Genomic DNA, 20838 nt, shown 5'->3' with positions numbered 1-20838 from the left:
TTAGCCTTAAGCTCTCACAATGTGCTAAACCTGCATTTAAAGGTGGAGTCTCGTGACCTAACCCTTTCCCATCAGACGCCACTTCAAACACTTGTGCACGTTGGGACTGTGCTTCCTGTACACAAGGCTGGGCGACACCGTCAGACTTAGCCAATAGCCTTGTCAGTAAGCTGGGTGATTGAAGTGGAGACAACCCACAGTTTTTGTTTGTTTGTTTGCATTTTCGAGACAGTGTTTCTCAGTGTAGCCCTGGCTGTCCTGGAACTCACTCTGTAGACTAGGCTGGCCTTGAACTCACAGAGATCCTCCTGCAAAGGCGTGTGCCACCACTGCCCACCAACCCAGACTTTAAAAAAAAAAAGTGTTCTTCATCCCTGAAAGCATTCAAATGAAACTGTTTGGCCAGCTGTCTGACCTGGAAAAGATTCTTGGATTTGGTGTCATATGAATCAGGTGTCGGCATGTTGCTTTGCTTGCTTGCTTTAGAACTTTAAAAATGCCACTTAGATGCTGTCACACTTTTTTTTTTTTTTTTGTTTTTTTTTTTGTTTTTCGAGACAGGGTTTCTCTGTGGCTTTGGAGCCTGTCCTGGAACTAGCTCTGTAGACCAGGCTGGTCTCGAACTCACAGAGATCCATCTGCCTCTGCCTCCCGAGTGCTGGGATTAAAGGCGTGCGCCACCGTCGCCCGGCCTGTCACACATTTTAAACGTCCCTTGAGTTCAGGAAAGCTAGTAATGCTTATTTCAGAATGATGTCCTCGTTATTTTCTTCCCATCACTTGTGAGTTTACCCGCTGCGAGCCTGCGAGCACTAAGTGGAAGCATATTTCCGCGGTTCTCTAACTGCGGAAGTGACCCCTCCATCGCAGTGGGATCTGAAGCTACTTGTGTGCAGAGCCCTGGCTGGGTGTCAGCTGCCTCATAGTCTGACTCCAGTCTTCTGGTCAAGCAGGCCCATTCTCTCATTCTCTTGGCTTTAGTTTTGTCTGTGGTGAAGAATTCCAGTGGGAAATAGAAAGCTCAGGGTCTCCTCTCTTCCAGAACTGTGGTTTCTGAGGTGGCCTGTGGGGAAGGTGTGCTAATTCTCTCAGGCACGGTCTGTATTTTCAGGTAGGTGGCATGTCCTGATGCTTCTTAACTCTTGCCGTCTTTTTTCCGTGTGTCACAGGTCTAAGTTAGCCTGTATCTCTTGGTCCTTCTGCCTTGGCCTCCTGGGCACTGGGATCCCAAGCGTGACCACCACACTCCAGGGTTAGACTGTCTATGATGCTGCTATAGAGTAGCTGAGGAGGAGGGAGGGTTTGCTTTGGCTTCTGCCCCAGGGGACATGATCACATGGGAAGGTGGAGCTGCAGGGCCCGGCTCCTGTCAGCTTGTCCCCCACAAGCAGGAAGTGGAGAGCAGGGAGTAGGTGGCGTTCAGCCTTTTGTCTCCAGTTCAATCCCGGACTCCCTCCCACAGAGTCGGCCTGTCCACATTTTCCCCTAACCCCAGCTTCTCCTCCGTGTCATGCAATCTTGTTTCAGTTCCCGACCCTAAAAGGAAAACAAAAGACGAAATGATCATAAATTCATAAGCTGCTCTTGACTGTTTATTCTGTGGGTGTTTTGGTGAAGGCCTGGTCCGTCCCCTTACTGTAGTCTGTGAACAACAGGGAGGCACTCGCACTAACCACAGCACCATTGGGATTTAACGACGGGATTGTGGTGGGGCTTTCCTTCAGGTAACCTCTAACAATGCCAATTAGTACATGTTGGACTCTTAAGGTTTTAGAATTACTGGCCTTTAGAAAGTGGAGAGCCATATAGAAAATATTTCTCATTTGTGACTCTTGCTTTCTGAGCGGTGATGGTGGGGAGCCTGAAGGAGGCCATTGCCAGGTGTAGTCTTTGTGTCCCCGCCTCAGGCAGAGCTAATGCTAGCGTTTGCTGTGAGCTTCCACTGGGGCAGAGGGAGGAAGGAGGCATCCTAGAATGTTGAATGCTGTCACAGGCCGGAGAATGCTAGGCGCAGGGTTTGAACTCAGCTGCCTTCGAGGAGGACCGAGAAGTGTGGTGCGGGCCGGCTGATTCTGCTGCATTGCTCACTCGTCTGAAAAGTGGTCCGTTTCACATTAGATTGAATGTCTGCAGACTACGCTGTCGCTGGAAATCACACAGCCAGGCAAGGTCCTACTCACTCTTGGACGTCTGCCATTAAAGCAAAGGCAGCTAATTTCCTAATTCATGTCTTGCTCAACTCAAAACATGGCAAGGTGAGTGGCTCCGAGCAATGTGCCGACTTATTCTTCTAGAACATGTGCGTTAACTCCCCAGGTCCTTGCAGAAGGTCAGTGATTTAATCAGTGCACATTGTCAGGAGAACCCTAGTTTCACTGAGACCTCCTGAGACGGCCAGAGTGACCCGGGTTTTCCTGTCCGGCACCGAATCCTCAGACCTTAGCAGCCTTGATTAATGCCTCATTTTGGGGCAGTGAGGAGTGAGAGAATTTCAGCCTGTGAACCAAGATGGCGCAGGGTCTGCAGCTTACAGATGAGAAGATTCAGTGACTACCGAAATCTCAGATCCCCATTATTGGACAAATCCACCATGTAATGTTAGACAACTTAAATTGTTTTCTTGAAGCAGAGGCTGAATTCATCAGTCTGTCTTGCCCCTCTGGAAGCTGGGGTTCGGAATGCTGTTACGACGCCACCTGCTGGTCACACCGATTGCAGCCTTAAAAAACCTGAACAGTATTACCCTCAAATTCTAGAAAATACCGCAGAAGTCTAGAAGTACAGGAAATTGGAGAGGAGCCTTTTTTCCCCCAGATTCTTGACAAATTTCTATAGTAACATCATTTTAAAGAGCCTTCAAAAACAATGTATTAGCAAAGATGTCTATTGACGTTTGATAATGAGATTTTTAAAAGTATATATTCTGATTGTGCACGCGCGCCTGCGCGTGTGTGTGTCTGTTTCTGATTATTGAACACATGTGAGCTTTCCACCACAGTGCTTTCTCCTAGCCCCCTACCCCACCCTCACCTCCACCCCTGTTTGGAGACAAAGTCTCGCTAGGCTATCCAAGCAGGGCCTTGTACTCCCAATCCTCCCACGTCAGCCCCCTTAGTAGCTTAATTCCAGACCCTGGCCACTAGGCCTGACTCGCTGGTCCCTCTTTAGGTTCAGGGTCTTAACAGACTATAAAAAAAAAGATTCTTGGCGGATCTCGGTGAGTTTGAGGCCAGCCTGGTCTACAAGAGCTAATTCCAGGACAGGCCCCAAAGCTACAGAGAAACCTTGTCTCAAAAACCCAAAAGAATAAAATAAAGGCTTTTTTAGGAGAGCGATGGAAGGAACATATTCCATCATGGTTTGTATTTTTTACCCCCCAGTTTTGCACTTTAGGGAAATTACATTGTTTTACAGACATTTTGAAAAAAAAGATTCTTTTTAAAAAAGAAATTGTATGCTATTTGAGTGGGGATAGAATTTCCGTGACATTTAGGCGTTTGGTAGAAACACCAGGTTAATGAGACATCTTGAATAAACTAGTTATTATCCATGACTAAAGACAAGTTCGAAATAAACCTGAATCTCTTCAGTGGAAAGGCAAACCATAGCGCCTCTGTTTGTTTGGGCCACTGACTAATCCTCTGAGAAGCTGCTGGGCTTCCCCCAAGCGCTGAAAACCCAGTTCTATTTTTAAAGCGGTTGAACGCCATCCCATCTTCATGCATCTTCTCCTAAATGTTTAACAACATGGGTAATTGTCTTTTTGAGTTTTTCTTTCTCGAAGTGACATGGTTGACTAGAGACAAACTGAGACCATTACTGAGAACACTGGTTCCTAAAGCCTAGAGATATGGAGGAAGAGGGCTGAGTTTTATTCTTTTTTTAGGTTTCAGTGACGTGTTGAATCTCTCACGTGTGAATAGGAGATTCCTCTTTGGAGCTATACCTCCACTGGCATGCAACTAACTCATGGCGGGAGATGCTATGACGTCCTGGCATGAAGCTACGTGAATTCTGAGCCAGTTACTTCAACGAAAGAGCTACAGCCCCAGATGAACTCCCTCAACAATACAGTGTGTCTCCGGTTGAAATGGTCTGAGACTTCCATCTCCGTTGCAGAGATTCTCATATTCTTTGAGCCCAATTGTTAAACTCAGCAGCCAAAAGCAGTCTGTTGCTTAAATGCTGATAACAAATAGATAAAAGACTTCATTCTCGAGAGGCCCCTTTGATAGACTTTTCTTATTTTTCTTGGCTTTGACTGATTCTTCTCCACCGGCCCAGAGCAGACTGACATTTAATAATGTGAGCTCCTCAAGTCAGGCTCACCGTTCCCACCAGCACCCACATCGCAGATAAGTACACAGGGCTCCCATTTCTGTGGGTGAAATTGTGTCTGGTTGATAAGGAAGTTAGATGCCCAAAAAACTTGCCATCACCTAGAATATAGCCAAGCATGTAACAGGCATAGCATGCCACGCCCAGATGAGCAGATGTTCTCACTTCTAGCCTTTCTCCTCTCTGCCTCTGTCCCAACTCACGTCTCCCATGACTGTTAGTAGTTAGTATTCATGTCTTCCTGCTGTCGGGCAGTGGTACTCACGTTCCCATGCTGTTGGGCAGTAGTGATACCTTACTCCCTGTTGATGCCTGATCAGATTTCCCTGTTTCAGGGCTTGCCAAATTTTCTGTTGCTTTTCCACGTGGTTTTTAAAGGGCACTTTCTATTCCTGTGTCTTGACTACGGTGACAGGATTTTTTATTTTCTTCCCAGGGTAGTTCCGTTTGAAATGAAGGGTAAAGAATACCTATTCAGCTAATGTGGGGAAACTAAATGATTTGGAATGGCTAATAACTGTTACCAAGGTGTATCTTGTAGCACAGATCTTGGCAGTGGTGTTATGGAGGCCCGAACTGTTCTATTGTAACTGTGGCTCTTATGGATGATGCTAGTAGCCATTAATTTGGAAGAAACATGGTGTGCCTTGTATTTGGAGTCTATACCATGGATAGATGCCAGCAAAAATCATTTACAAATTCTTGCTTATGACCTGTCTCTAAGTCAAGCCTTGAGCATTTCCTTATGCTATTAATACATGGGACAGGAGGTGTGGCAACCAGCTATTCGACCTAGTGACCTTTTGGCTAAAAACAGTGGATATATGAGCAGTCCCGCTGAGATTATTCTTTCTTAAAACCTTTCTCAGCTTACTTTATTGACTTGATCTTTTGATGTGGCTGTAATTAAGATGTATTTCCTAACTTGGTGTCTATCTAGTAGTCTTTTGTTCTCAGTGTTATGTACTGTATGTTAAGGTGGTAGTACTTACATGAAATTTTATTTGTGGTTAGGAAAAAGTAATTTTAGCAGTGAGATTTCTTTGTTTTACTTGCTCAACCAGTGGGGTTTTCCCCATGGTAGGCTCTGTGGTTTTGTAGCTCTTAAAACACGCCAGCGTTCTCCAAGGAAGAAGCAGTGTTTCACATGTTTTATTATACTCGTGTATACTGAGAGGCCTTTTCTTAAAACAGAGAAACATATGTTTGGTGAGTTCATATTTCTTTAAGTACACATGGCTCTTCAGACTGGAATCTAGTGAAACAGGACTCCCATTTGAAAACCAGAGAGTGAAGGCTACGACACAAAGTGATCAAGTGATTAGCCAGAGGCTAATAGAAATTCTGGAAAGAATGACAGATTGTATATGAGAAAGAAATATAATCTCACATTCATTGTGGCTTTTTTACAATTAAAGATCAAAAAAATAGAAAATTGCTGGAAGAGGTGCCTGTCTGAAACCTTAGAAATCTACACATGCCGGCTCATTCCCAGCGAAAGGGGCCGATGAGCAGATGGTAAAAGTACGGAGTCGGAAGCCTGCGTTTCTTTTTTGAGTGTACGTTTGTCCGTTTAAGCCCTCCTTCTCTCCATATACTTAGGTAGTGTCTAAGCCAGTTTCAAAGAACTCGATTCTATTTCTTCTTCTTCATTATATCATGCACGTACAGTTCTTTGGAAAACAAAATGCTGTGACAATCCAAATCTTGTGTGTGTGTGTGTGTGTGTGTGTGTGTGTGTGTGTGTGTGTGTGTGTGTTAGCGATGACCTCCCTTCCTCCTCCCGTGCCCAGCTGCTGGTGTTTTTCCTTCTGAGAGAACAGAGCAAGGGAGAAGACATTACACATCCAGTTGCTTGAAGTAGCCACTGCTAAGGGCTGGCAGGCATGTCTCAGTGGCCCTTGATAAACAGTCCTGTTTCTTCCAGAGAAAAAGAAATAGTCTTAAATTACAGGATATGGGTCGTGTTTTTATTGCAGAAAAGTGAGTGTTACTTACCTGTTCTAAAGTTAACTTTACCATAGGTACCTGTTATTTTACCCAAACAAGCAAAAACAAACAAACAGTTGAGTGTATTTAATCTCTCCTCTTGCAAACTAGCATGTCTGTCTCATTTTTCTCCAGAGTTAAACCATCACAACGTTGTAACTGCAGAAGTAGCTGCTTTCCAACAGCTGGACTGAGAAATGCACACTGTTCTTAAATGCACCTTTTCATCCAACTTCCTCCAGACTTTCATTGTTCAGGCTTGGCGTTCAGTGGTGTTCTTAGTTTTTATAAGTCCAAGGAGAAAGTGGAATGTTTCCTGAAATATAAATGAGTAATAAAAGCAGTGTGCACATAGAATACACACTTCATTCTTCAAGGGCATTTTTTTTTCATTGACTCTTTTAAAAAGAGTGTGTGTGTGTGTGTGTGTGTGTGTGTGTGTGTGTGTTCAATTCATCTCTAGGGAAAAGATTGTTATACTGAAGGTCTGACTCCAGATCAACTGGGTTTCCATAGAGCTGAGTATTTAAGCTTCCCCTTCTGTATTTGCCTAAATGAGTTCTATATTCTACAACCATATTTATGATGGAAGGCTTGCAGAGTGATTTGTATGCAAGTGTGCACAGTTACCTGTGGAGGACAGAAAAGGGTATCAGATCCCCTGGAGTTGGAGGTACAGGCAGTTGTGAACTGCCCAGCAGTCCTAGGAGCCAAGCACTGAGCATCTCTCCAGCCCCAGAATGTGTTTTAATAACTCCATGAGGAATAGTGTCATTATTAAGTGATATAAAAGCTAGTTATTTCTCATATGCTATCAGATAAAATCTGGTGGCAGTGCTGGCTTTGGCTTCTGTTTTGTTATTGTTATTTTGTCATTTCCTAAATATGGTTTCTTTATGTAGCTCTTGTTGTTCTGGAACTCAATTTGTAGACAAGGATGGCCTCGAACTCACAAAGATCCACCTGCCTCTGCCTTCCAAATGCTGGGATTAAAGGCATATGCCACCCCACCTGGTTGGCTTTGGTTTCAGATTTACACAGATGGAGTGAGGATTTCAAGCTCCGTATCCTTAACAGGCTGCATGATGCAATGAATCAGAAGAGAGCCTTAATTAAGTTATTGTTTACTGTTTAAGTATTATGATCTGTAGCAGAGAAAGGAAGAGAAAGAGGGAATTGGGTTTCTGCAAAAGACATTTCTTCCTGGTTAAATTAAAAAAGAGCAAGTAATCAGTTATTAATTGTACTTATTAAATAAACATGGTCTTTTTGTTTGGTTGGTTGGTTTTGGTTTTTCAAGACAGTGTTTCTCTGTGTAGCCCTGGCTGTCCCGGAACTTACTCTGTAGACCAGGTTGGCCATGACCTCACAGATAGCTGCCTGCCTCTGCCTGCTGAGTGCTGGGATTAAAGGTGTACGCAACTATCTCCTGACCCTTAAAGTTTTTATGTTTATCACTAAATCTTGTGCACTGAACAGATGAGACAATGTGAAAGAGAATTTTTCAAAACTTGAAACAATTTTATTTTAAATAGCCTATTAAAAAATCCCTTTTCCTCTTATCTTCGGATTTGCAGTATAAACAAAGGTCATGTGATAAATTTACCAGTTCTTCTCTACAGAGTCATTTGCCTTCGTTTCTCCTATGTATGTGTTTGGCGTAGTTCATTGTGGGTTATCTTCTATATGGTGCCCGAAATCCTATGGACTTCTGTGTTTCTGAATAGATCACTCTTTGAATGGTTAAAATTCTAATAGAAATTCTCTTTGTTCTTTTGTAGCTATGTCATCTTATCTTTTAATTATTAAATCAGAGCTTCCTGCTGCTATTTCAGAATTCTTGCCTGGAGACCACAGTGGGTAAGAAGTTCCATTGTATCCCTTCATCTGTTCATTCATTCATTCTGTTCTGTGAAACCGTAGTGGCAATGTGGTGCCTGTCCTCAGGACACTTAGAGGTTCTGTGGGGGGGAACGGTAATAGAGGAAACACTGAGTACCTGTCCACTGGCAGTCCACTGTGTCAGAGCCCTGGGCTGCCAACGACCGAAGCTCCAGGCCCTTGTGCTCCTTGGGAAAGGCCAAGTCAAGTCCCAATTATCCCTTGGAGAAAAGTGAAGAGGCACCTAAGGAGTTAAAAGCTGGAGGATAGTGGAAGGCTCGAGACAGCTGAGGGGACAGTGAGTCATCCTTGCTGTCCCTTCCCAGCAGGTTGTCATGACAACGGATATGATGGCTGCAGCCACTGTGTGAGACTCATGTTAGACAGCATAAAGAACTTTGGGTGAGCACTTGCTTTGCTTAGCCTTTCTTAATACACTGAATAACATCGGACCACAGCATACTTCCTTTCTCCTTTAAAAACACAGGCGCCTACAGAATATATTGACCTAGCGCTTCTTATGGGGAAGGGTCCCAAGTTAATTATGTTTTTCTTTTTGATATATAGAGCAAGGAGAAAGACTTCCCTTTTCTTTTTTTTTTCCAGGAAAATAAACTTGAAGATAAAAATAAACTTGGGTTAAACTTGTTAATTGTCCAGTTGCTCTACCCAGTTTTCAAACCACAACTGAGGACTGCCCTGTCTCTAGCCTGGAGCGTTTGGTTGGCTCTCCCCAGTAATCAGACTTATCTGGCGTGCAGAGGAAAACTTCAGAATTTAGTTTTCAGCTTAGGGAAGTGGCTGCTCCTGCAGAAGCAGACAGGTGCAGATGTGCGTGTGTAAGGAAAGCGTGGTTACTTTTGATCTCAGTACGACCTGTCAAGATGTGATTAGCATGAGGGTTATAAAGTCCTTCACGATCTTCATCCTCAGAAGCTGTCCCTTCGCGTTCACTTCAGAGCTCATTAGGGGCCCAGTGCATGCTCACAGCTACCTCGACTTCCGTCAGCTTTGTCTGGTTGCATTTTGATAATGCCCTATGTGACAGCTAACTACTCTAGCAAGTAGCTGTGTGAAATACACTTGTTTGCATTTGCTATAAAAATATTAGGAATCACTTTTGTTACTTGAATTCTAAGTGAGAAATTTGCATATGGAGCTAGGAACTCAAGGCAGCGTGATGAAAGGAAACATATGTCCTGTTCATTTCATGCTAGTTAGCCTTGAGTCTCTAATTCCTGACCATCTAGCTTGTCATGAGCTGTAGGTTTTTTTTACCTGGTGCTGTGAGGGTACCAATGAGAGTAGGACTTGTGGCTTCCAGACAGAGTGCTTGCCTAGCATGCCCTAGCATACCTAGAAGGCCCTGGGTTCAATTCTTAATGCCAGAAAAAGAGAAAAACAGACAGGCATTCTGAAAGGGCTGGAGAGTTGGTTCAGTGGTTAAGAGCACCGACCTCTCACCGGAGGACCTGGGTGGGCACCCATGTGGCAGCTCCCAACTGTTTATCACTCCCATTCCAGGAGATCTGCCACCCTCACATACAGAGACATGCCTGCAGGCAAAACAGCAATGCGCATAAAATAATAAATAGATCATTAATAAAAGGGGGCACTGGGTGGTGTGGTACACACCTGTATTTCCAGCACTGGGGAGGCAGAGGCAGGCAGATCTCTGTGGCTCAAGATCAACCTGGTCTACATAGCAAGTTCCAGGACAGCCAGAGCTGTTACACAGAGAAACCCTGTCTCAAAAAAAAAAAAAAAGAAAGAAAGAAAAAAAAGTGACACAATGTCCTTACCTATGATTATTTGCTTCCTTAACAGAGTTCAAATGATCAAGTAAGATGGCACATGTACGTGTACGTGCTTTTGTGCACACAGCACAGTGTAGATGTGGGGAACAGGGACAATACAGGACAATGAGTATGTTAAAGGGAGACTTTCCTTGTTCATGCGGATTGCCAGGAAGCTCAGAGTCAAACACAAATGAGCGCTGATAATCCTAATGGTTGTCCTATGTCTCCTGCATTTGTCTTTGTTTTGTCTGTTTATCTTTTGTTTGGTCCTGATTTTGGTGACATCTATTAACATTGCCTTTAGTAACTTTAGACATAGTCGGGGTGCTGGGTAGCAGAGCTGCTATTAAAACTGCGGTGTTTTGTCTGCTGAAGCATTGTTCTCTTTAAATCGAATGCCATGTCTGCTGTTTTAGCATACATTTTAAACAACTGAAATTGAGTCCTACTTCAGTTGTATTAGTAAAACTTTTATATAAATGTTCTATTTCTATCCCAAATGAGCTTTTGACAAGAATGCTGTCACCAGTTTTCACCCGCTGTGTGTTAAAATCACACATTTTTGATAACTCATTGTTTTACATGTAGCATACTCATTTATGAAGAGACTATGCTAATTGTCTTTGAAGCCTAACCTTGGAAAGTCAGCAGCGAATGTTGCGCAGTGAGCACTGCTTTTGGACAGTTTGTTTCTAGATGGGATTGCGTGGCAGTATTTTCTCACTGAGATCATGTGATGTTGATGTTTTATTTTAGGGTTTGGTTTTCCATAAGTTTCAGTTAATCTTTCAGGTGTCTTTGTTTTCTGGGTTATCTGTGGATAGATATATAGATATCTATATGAACTATAGCCCTTTATGAAGATGCTGTCGAATCACTTTGTGCTCACTGTATTCTAATTTCAAAGTTACTGTTAGAGATCTAGATCAGTGGTGCTTATACCAAACTCTTATGATGCCTCTATATTTTTCCTAGAATAACTTATATATATTTTTTAAATCTATAGCTGTTAAAAGTTGGGAGCTCTCTGTTAACATTTAATGGTCTTGTCAGGGTACTATGATTGACACAATTAAGTTGTCCTGCATTTGAGTTACATAATTGATATGGGATGTGAGCAAGATCCTAATTGAGAACATACGATACTCTTGTTCCATTCTATTCGAGAATGAAATTAAAGCAACTTATAAATAAATCTGGTTTTCATTTAAAAATGGAAAAAACATCTGCGTGCCAAGCATTTGCAATCCAGCTAAGGATTTATTCTCTGTGTTTCATAGTTGGAGCATTTTTATCATATAGGATTAAATCCACAGATCAAACAAGTTTTCTAGGAAGTATAAAACTTTTTACTCTAATTCTTTTGGCTTAAAGAGAATGTATATTTAGGTCACAGTAGGAAAACAGGAGTTTGGTTAGATAATTCTTTTTCCCCTCTTAGAAAAAAAATTTAAGTGCAGTAAATTTTCCTAAAATCTTGGCTTATAAAATAAATGTATTTACTGCATACTTTTAAAGACTACTTATTTGTATTCTCTGGGCTGAGGTTTAATCGCATCTGCTTTGGACTGTCTCCATTACCAAACACAGTGCAATTGTCTGGGACGTGCGTGTGAAATTCACTCAACTCCACTGTGTGTAACTACATGGCCTTTATTGATAAAGAATGATCACAAAACTGCTATCTTAGTGATTGGTTTTATTACCATCAGTCAATAAGCACAAGAAACTTTATAACCAGTCTCCAGGCCTAGAGAATCTCTTTTTAAAAATAAAATCATTTTCATGTTAAGATTCTTTTTTCTGTTTTTTTTGTTTGTTTGTTTGTTTTTGTTGGGTTTTTTTTTTTTTTTGAGACAGAGTTTCTCTGTAGCTTTGGTTCCTGTCCTAGAACTAGCTCTTGTAGGTCAGGCTAGCTCGAACTCACAGAGATCCGCCTGCCTCTGCCTCCGAGTGCTGGGATTAAAGGCGTGCACCACCACCGTCCCGCTCGTAGTAACTTTAAGTTCAGTCCTAAGGAGAGAATGAAGGGCAGCCTTGAAATAGATTGGAGACATCTGAAAAATGCTGTGAACTAGAGAGTGGTAGCTGAGGCCGGGAGTGTTTGCATGGCTACTGTCTCGAGCCCATGGTCCTTTATGGCTTTTGCAGACACGTGAAATGGAGATGCTGAACTGGGTGATCTCTGAGCTCCCTCAGCCCAAGCATTCCCTAACTCTGCAAGTCTCATGCCTTCACACCCTACAGTCAGGCCTGAGTCGGTCATGCTGCTCTTACAGATGGACATCAGTTTCATCTTCAGGCACACATAGGAGCCCTACCTCAGGATTTTAGGGTTCCTTTAGTCCTGTGCAAGGGGAAGGTTGCGGTCCTGTGGCATACCCTTTTATATAACTCCACCTTCCTAGTTAAAAAGTCAGTTTGGGCCAGGTGGTGGTGACACATGTGCTTAATCCCAGCACTTGGGAGGCAGATGTAGGTGGATCTCCAAGTTTGAGGCCAGTCTGGTCTATAGAACAAGTTCCAGGATAGCCAGGGCTACATAGAGAAACCCTGTCTTAAAAACAAACAAACAAGCAAACAAACAAAAAAGGAGACAGGTTAGTTTGTGACCATTTTTGCTTTGTTTTATGTTCGGAACGTTGATTGTGGTCCGTACCCTCTTAGCGGACATTCAGAATACAATGCAGTGTTGTTATCCAGAGGAACAGCAGTGCTAACAGATGGAATCTGCTCGGCTGTTCCCTTGGGGCCATTTTTCTATTGGCACTGCAACTGTCTGGGTCTGATACCAGGTCCCAGAAGAAAAGACATTTCAGACGTAGAGCCCTGGGCTTGCTGCCAGTTTCAGAATTTAGTTGCCGGGTGTTTCTTGGTGAGGGCTATTTTGAGGTTCCTATTTGGCTTTTTATCCAAGGGCGACTAGAAGATGAGCCTTTGTGTATCCGTTTGTGTTTACTATGTGGTTGCTTTTGTAGTGCCTCCTGCACAGCAGCCTCTGAGGGGCTCGTGCAAGTGTGGCTGGAGAGCACGGCCTCAGCCCCCGCAGCACAGAAATAGTTGTGCATCGCTTCTAGCTTCTGGTGGTGCATCTGCAAAGGATGGGAGTTAGAGAAGGACAGGGGGAAGTGTGAGCAGGACGGGGTGTGTGTGTGTGTGTGTGTGTGTGTGTGTGTGTGTGTGTGTGTGTGACCACGGTGCTCTTTCTGCTGCTGCTCCTTGCCTTGCTCTCCTAAAGAGGGTGTTGTCACTACCCAGCAGTCATGAATGAAGGGGTAGCAGAAAGGATGTCCTCACAAGCCAGGGTGTGTAAAGATAGGCACCGGACAGTAAAGGCCAGGCTTGCTGGAAGTTAGCTCTTTAACCCAGGCGAAGGCAAGCTCTTAACTTGACAGGGCCCGGGGACACTGGCCACCTGTTGAGAGTGAAAGAGGATGGATTATCACAGGGAGATTTTGAAGTCATCTACCAAACACTTACTAAAGGAATCTCTATTGATCTTTGACGTTTCCCAATCCCTTTCTATCCTGGATTTTATTTTCTTCATGTGATACAATTGTGTATGTTTTGCTGGTTTTCTTAGTTAATTGCCACTGCGTTTTCATTGTGCTGGTTACTATTGCCATTCTTTTTCCAGAGAGTCCTAATTGGACAATAACATAGTAATACATATGGGCCAATTATATCACATCCTTGACTATTTTACTAATTTGATTTCAGTAATCTCAGGATAGATCCATTTAATTGGCAACTGTGATTAGATCTTTCTTCCTATATATTTACTAGTTGCATTCCTTATATTAATTATTGTTTGTCTTTCACATGTGCATGCATTAAGGTTTTGAGGAATTAACTTTAATATTTAAATTTTCTATAGATGTATTAAGAAATTAAAATCATATGTGTACCTATGTATTGCTACCATATAGAAATATGCCATTTTTTGTATTCTAAGTATATCCCTCTGACTTTAAAAATATATATTCAAAGTGTTATTTTTCCCTCTCTGTACTGAAATTTCTCTTTCACTCTTCTTCCTGTCTGTGTATGAATGTGCTTGCACACATGAGTGTGTATGCACACGTATGTGGTGGTCAGAGACAAGCTTGAGTGTTTCTTGGGTACTGTTCACCTCTTTTTCTTTTTAAGACAGGGTCTTTTACTGTCCTTAAACTTCCTTACAGGGCTGATCTGCCTTGCCAGCAAGCCCGCCACCACATCTCCAACACACATTACGATTTATTTATTTATTTATTTATTTATTTATTTATTTATTTATTTATTTATTATGGATATAGTGTTCTGTATGCTTGTGTGCCTACAGACCAAAAGAGCACACCAGATCTCATTACAGATGGCTGTGAGCCACCATGTGGTTGCTGGGAATTGAACTCAGGACCTCTGGAAGAGCAGCCAGTGCTCTAACCGCTGAGCCATCTCTCCAGCCCCACATTAGTGTTGTTGCTCACTCGGCTGATCAACCCAGCCAGCAAGCCTGCCTCCGTGTCTCCAGCATGTGCTGGTGGCTCCCAGTCCTTGTTTCTTTTTTATTAACAAGCTCGTGATCTCACTGCTCGCTAACCATTCTCATTCAGCATTTTGCTGTCTTTTAAAGAAAAGTTTAGTGTTTTAAACTGGTAATTCATACCCCTTCTGAAACTCTGGAGAAGTGTAGAAAAGTATGAAGAGTAAAAAATGACTCTTTATCACCCGAAACTATGAAGTTCCTGTACATTTTTAATAATATCTGTATTTTTCCTCAAAACAATCAGACTACACACACATTCACTATATTTGTTTTTCCAAATTGTAGTATTAGATGTTTGTTCGCTTTCAGTTTTTATTATTTTTTATGTTTTAGATTTTCATTATTTTAAAAGTTCTCAATAAATATTATTTGATAAAAGTCTCTATAACTATTGCTGGTGTTTCTTTATTCTTAATATATTTTGTAAGTGTTGTAAGGCATAACCACATGAAGAGGTAGTTAATACAGATCTAGCATTGAAAAGCCGTGTTTGGATACTTCAGTACTCCTCACCAACATGAACTGTTATCTTGTCTTTAAGTTTTTGTTAATTTGATAATTGAAAACTGGCATCTCATTGGGCATTTTTGTGTGTTTGTTTTGGTTTAGGTGTTATTTTGAGACAAGTTCTCACTATATACCCCAGCCTCAAAATGTTGATCTTGCCTTTGCCTCCCAACTCCTGAGATTGTAGGCTTATATCAACATTATTTTAGTATATTTTCTAAATGCATATTCATGATTAACAATAAAAGATTTTCTGTGGAGGAAGTGGAGAGGTGGTTCAGGGGTTAAGATCACTGGGTTCTCTTCCAGAGGACCCAGGTTCAATTCCCAGCACCCACATGGCAGCTCACAATTACTGGTAACTCTATCTAGTTCCAGGGGTCTGACATCTTCACACAGGCAAGACACCAGTGCACAAATAAATAAGTAAATAAACAATAAAAGGTTTTCCTAAGAACATTTAACAGAAAAAGTAGGTTTTTCGTTGTGTTTGGATGGATGTGAATGAGTCCCATGTTCCGTACCTAACACAGGATGTTTTTCCTAATAGGTCTTGGTATCTTGACGGACAGACGCTGCTGCTCATCATCTGTGTTGGCGTCGTGTTCCCTCTTTCGCTGCTCCCCAGGATAGGTGAGTCTGTGGAGGAACACGGGATGTTTGGGGGAGGGGCAGCGCCACAGCTCCGTGTCTAGAAGAGTGGTCACTGCGAATCATTTTCAGCTTGGCCTGGTTTCAGTGGCTCCGTCCTCAGCCCTGCCTAGCTAACTTATGACTTGGCTTGTGGTAGCGTTTTGTCCGCCCCACCAGAGCATTAAGGAGCAGCCTCCCTTGCAGTGCACTGCCAGTGCAAGCCAGTCCCGTTCTGCTGTGCAGAGCTGCATAATGGTCTGTGACAGACGGGCCGGGGCCCAGAGACCAAGCTGCAGTAGAAAACATGCCCACGGTGCACGGCCCTATTTGTGAGTCAGGATCACTTGCCTTATAAATTGCTTTTTATTTTATTGCTATTTTACAGGCTTTCTTGGCTACACAAGCAGTTTATCATTTTTCTTTATGGTGTTCTTTGCTCTTGTGGTAAGTTTAAAATATAATGCATTGCTATTTCATCACAGAAAAGCGACGGTGTTAACGACAGCTTTTACTGCTTTGTGCTGGGCACAGGAGCCCGTTTTATATTGTTAAAAGCACTGTTTTGTTTTTGAAAATAATTTCGGTCACAGGATTATTCACTTTGTCCATTTTAAAGAAGCTTAGAGTAGCATTTGAAATTTAGTGTTCTGTGGTTAGCAGAGAGGGATACACAGCCCTCCAGTTAAGACTCTAGGTGGACTAGACCCCTGGACAGCCTAGCACTCTGGAGAAGCGATAGGCCTGTGCCCTGTGCGTTCAGCTTAATGCAGCACTGCCTGAAATGATGGTCTCTGAGACTTGATTGCAAAGGTCCAAGGAGAAGTGGGATGTGAATGGAGTCCTATCCAGTCTGCTTACTCAGCATAAAATGCTCTCGTAAACATAGTACTGAAAATAAATATTTTTTTCATATGCAGAAAATATATTTTTAGTTAGCTTGTTTTTATTATTTATCAGATGATAGTTTAACTTATATTTGTAAAATAATTTAGCATAAGGATAAAAGAGAATTTTGATTTATGGCCTTTTAATTCTTCTAAGACAGATGTGTCCTTGTATATAATTTTTTTAAAACTTTTTTCTTTGCACTGTAGTTTATCCTATAGTAAGTATCTAAATGCCAAACCTTACATAGGATTGAGCATTTTTAATTTGCCAAGAATATATATATCCCCAGTAACCTTTTTCTAAGGTTACTTAATTACCAATAAATTGAATCAAGGGGAACATCACATATAAGCACTTTATAGAGCCAGATTCCAGAGCTGTCCAACAGTCTCCGGACTGGGATGATGGTGTTTGCCTTGCCAGTATGAGGGCTTGCCTTCAGTCCCCAGAACCCGTGTGAACAGTTGGGCATGTGGTATCTGCTTGTGATCCCAGGGCTGGGGGAGCGTGTTCCTGGGCTTTGTTGGCCAGCCACCCTGACTTTCTCCCACCCGGCACACTCCAGACCAATGAGAGGTTGTCTCGGAAAGCGAGGTGAATGGCTCCTGAAGAATGACACCCAACGTTGACGTCCACACATGCACACACAGCCACCACTACACACGTGCACACACAGCCACCACTACACACGTGTGCACACAGCCACCACTACACACGTGCACACACAGCCACCACTACACACGTGCACACACAGCCACCACTACACACATGCACACACAGCCACCACTACACACATGCACACACAGCCACCACTACACACGTGCACACACAGCCACCACTACACACGTGTGCACACAGCCACCACTACACACGTGCGCACACAGCCACCACTACACACGTGCACACACAGCCACCACTACACACGTGTGCACACACAGCTACAACCACAACCACATCCACACCACACACACATGCAACCACATACCCACTATGTATATACACACCAATCATGTTTGCATTGCATTTATCTTTGGCTAAATCATCTGAGACACAGGATGAAACAACTAAAATATGTACAAGTAACTCTTATTTCCCCGTTCCTAAACACTTTATTCTAAGGAATGTTCTTAAGACTGAAAATAGTTAACAGTGCTTGATTGTTTGTTGAATTCACCTACATTAAAATTATCCCTCCACCCACTCCAGTGTCATTCAAATAATGAATTGAGCATGTATTTTTTAGGTTCTATACTTAGCGAGGAACAGTAAGTATTTTCATCATAAGGTAATTGTTGAAAAACATCTAAATGGTTAGAAGGTATCCCACACATACATAGAAGTGTATGGTTCTTAAATGAGTGCAGGTAACATACTGAATTTTCTCCTCATAGTTAATCAACAAGGCAAGCATTTCATAGGTAGAAGTAATTCAGTTTTCACAGTCAATAGCTTAACACAGGTGAAACGTATTGATACAATGTGTCTGTTGGAGTTTCTGTTTCTGTCATAGTAGATACTCTTTAATCCGATGCAGATTTCTGCTTCAGTAGTCATATGGAAATAATTCTCCTGTGTTTATCGTGATGTTCTACAAATCATCTGCTTGGATTTCTACCCGGGAGAAGAGTTGAAATTTGACCTACAATGAGACTGTAGATTATGTTGGGTTTGTTTGTTTGTTTGTTTATTGCTGTCTTTTGTTGCCATATGTATTACTGGTTCTGTTTCTAGTTTTTGTTTGTTTTGCGTGTGTGTGTGTGTGTGTGTGTGTGTGTGTGTGTGTGCGTGCGTGTGTGTGTGTGTGTGTGTGTGTCAGGGTTTTCCTATGTAACCCTGGCTGGCCTGACCTCACTATGCAGGCTAGGCTGGCCCAGAATTCACAGAAATCCATGTGCCCATGCCTCTGCCTCCTGAGGGCTGGAATTTAGGGTGAGCATAGCTCCACCATGCTCCGCTAACTGACTTTTTTTTGAAACATGTGCCGATATGTTCATTGATTATTTTTAGAACGTGTGTATAAGTCTATTATGTTTATATTACATTATACAATCAGTTCAGAAAATGTTTTCTTCATTTTATTTTCTTCCTTATGCTCTTCAAGCCTTGTAGACCAGTGCATCCCTACTAATGTTCTCCCAGATCCTGATTTTCATTCAGAAAGTTAGCATAAATTTTCCCTGAGAGTATCTAAATTTAAAAATAAATCTCGGTTTAGCAGTGGCTCAAAATAGCCAAACAGATGCTTTTATCCTTTTTTAAACTTACCTTTTTGGTCACCTTGAAACAAGTCACTAGAGTCAAGAGGAAGGAGGGGCTGCTAGGAGCTCTGTAAAGGGATTTGGAAAGAATTAAAGTGGGCACTGACCTGTAGAAATGGGCAGGGCTTGAGGGGGAAGGAGGGGGAAGGGGGGGAAGAAGGGGGAAGGAGGGAGAAGGGGGGAAGGGGGGGAGGGCCTTTTGTGCGAATGCAGTATTTCTAGTGCCTAAGGTCGTGTGTGTGTGTGTGTGTGTGTGTGTGTGTGTGTGTGTGTGTGTCTCCCCATCCCCCAGAATTACCTTCTTACCCTGGAACTCTCTTCTCTTGTTTGTGGGTCTCTCCCAATTTCTGTAGCTTTGACTACCCCATCCCACCATGCAGATTTGAAACCAGGGCGGCCCTTTGCACAGAAATTAGCTGTAATAACGGAATTTATGTTAGTGTAAAATTAAGTTGATAATAATTCTCTTTAATAAATGAAATAGGCTATATTGTATCTTGGAGAATTTTTGCAAGAATATTTGACTTGAAGGTTTCTGCAGCAGCAGATGACCAAGGAAAAAGAGAAGGAATGATGCTCCGTTGTCCTCAAGGTCTGCGCTCAGCGGTGCTGAGAGGCCCCAGTGGAGGACTCTGCCTTTGGGGAGACATCGGCAGGGCACGAGAGAGACCAGCTCCTTTCCCTCTCACCCCCACTCCATCACTTAAACTTTTCAGAAAAAGAAAAAAAAGATAATGAGCTCTTGGTTCTGGTTTTGTTCTTTTCTGTTTATGGTTAAACCTGGTTTTATGTTGCAAACGTAACCTAGAAATGCCCAGTTGGTCCTTAGCCACCCACCCCGTTTTGGGTGAGATTTTAAATTAAAAGTGACTCAGGTTCACTCTTTAACTTAATCCTAAAAGTGTGTGTTTTCTTTAGATTTATCACTGTATAAAATTTTGATTGAATTTGTTAAAATCCCAAACTAGATAAGTTCCAAATAGGAATGGTATTTACTTACTGGTCTCCTGCAAAGACAAATACTTCCTTTCTTCTCTCTGCCCCTTTGTATGCTGGGATTTAGCCCGAAGCAAATATTTACAGAGTAATTATGTGCCTGCAACAGGGGCTGCTATGGCAGTGTTGACACAGCCACCACCGTGGCTCTAGGAGCAGGACGGCCACAATTAAGACTCAAGTCCTGAGCCTTTCATCGAAGTTTTCTGGGAAACACCATCCTCTGGGTTTCTTTGTGATTTTTTTTAGATGTGCGTTCATATTCTAGCCAGCTCTCGCCACATTGACCAAAGTAGCACAAACCTGAAAACATCAAGGGGTGAAGTAGGTGTGCATCAGGTCACACTCGGCAGTGAAGTCCCTGCTCCTCTGCTCGTATGCTAGGCCTCTCTGCTTCTGACACAAATAATCGTATTCTGCGCAATTGTCATTGAAAACGTGCTTCCTTTTGAGTTGCACTTTAAAAAACAAACAAGCAAGCAAAAAAAAACAAAAAAACCAGGGTACTGTTGGAGTTTTGGGGAATCTACTCATGAGCTCACTCAGTCTTTCATGAGCCAGATCCCCTCTGCCCCCTCTCCATCAGAAGTAAGGTGCCCATGCCCTCCCTCTCCACCCAGTGACCATGTTAAAAGGTGACCCCATTCTCTCTGGGGAAGACCAGAGCAGCGGGATTCATCTGTTAGCCTCTTGTTCAGCATCATTTGAAGTGTTGTCCTGGTTGAGATCAGCTTGAGATGAATTTTACTACAAATTATCTGAGTGTGATTGTATTTCCTTTTCCAGATAGTGATTAAAAAGTGGTCCATCCCTTGTCCTGTGGCCCTAAGTTGCATCGATGGAGTGTTCCAGGTGATAGTTTTTAAGCTCTTTTATTTTTAATTTTTCAACTAAAAACGAAATGGGAGATCAATGATTATTTTTTCTAATTAATGAAAAAGTTATGGTTGCATTGCGTTTTAGAACTGTGCTTTGAAGTGATCTGATCTGAAAGTGTAGTGGTAATAAATTCGTCATATTT

The 20838-nt window shown here is 42.5% G+C and overlaps 1 protein-coding gene across 2 annotated transcripts in view; it reads left to right on the top strand.

Moving 5' to 3' along the window:
• The window catches only part of Slc38a6 (solute carrier family 38 member 6), a 61383-nt gene that overhangs the window by 27530 nt on the left and 13015 nt on the right, over positions 1-20838 (top strand). For both annotated transcript variants that reach the window (XM_075948616.1, XM_075948617.1), the window contains exons 6-9: positions 8109-8187; positions 15593-15675; positions 16061-16119; positions 20604-20669. In XM_075948616.1, coding sequence (XP_075804731.1) covers positions 8109-8187; positions 15593-15675; positions 16061-16119; positions 20604-20669 — 287 coding nt within the window. The remainder of the gene's footprint in view (positions 1-8108; positions 8188-15592; positions 15676-16060; positions 16120-20603; positions 20670-20838) is intronic.

The sequence above is a fragment of the Microtus pennsylvanicus genome, chromosome 14 (genome assembly GCF_037038515.1).
Source record: "Microtus pennsylvanicus isolate mMicPen1 chromosome 14, mMicPen1.hap1, whole genome shotgun sequence".
In the NCBI taxonomy this organism is placed as follows: Eukaryota; Metazoa; Chordata; class Mammalia; order Rodentia; family Cricetidae; genus Microtus; species Microtus pennsylvanicus.
The sequence above is the reverse complement of the archived record's forward strand: the minus strand, read 5'-3'. Positions and strand labels throughout refer to the sequence as shown.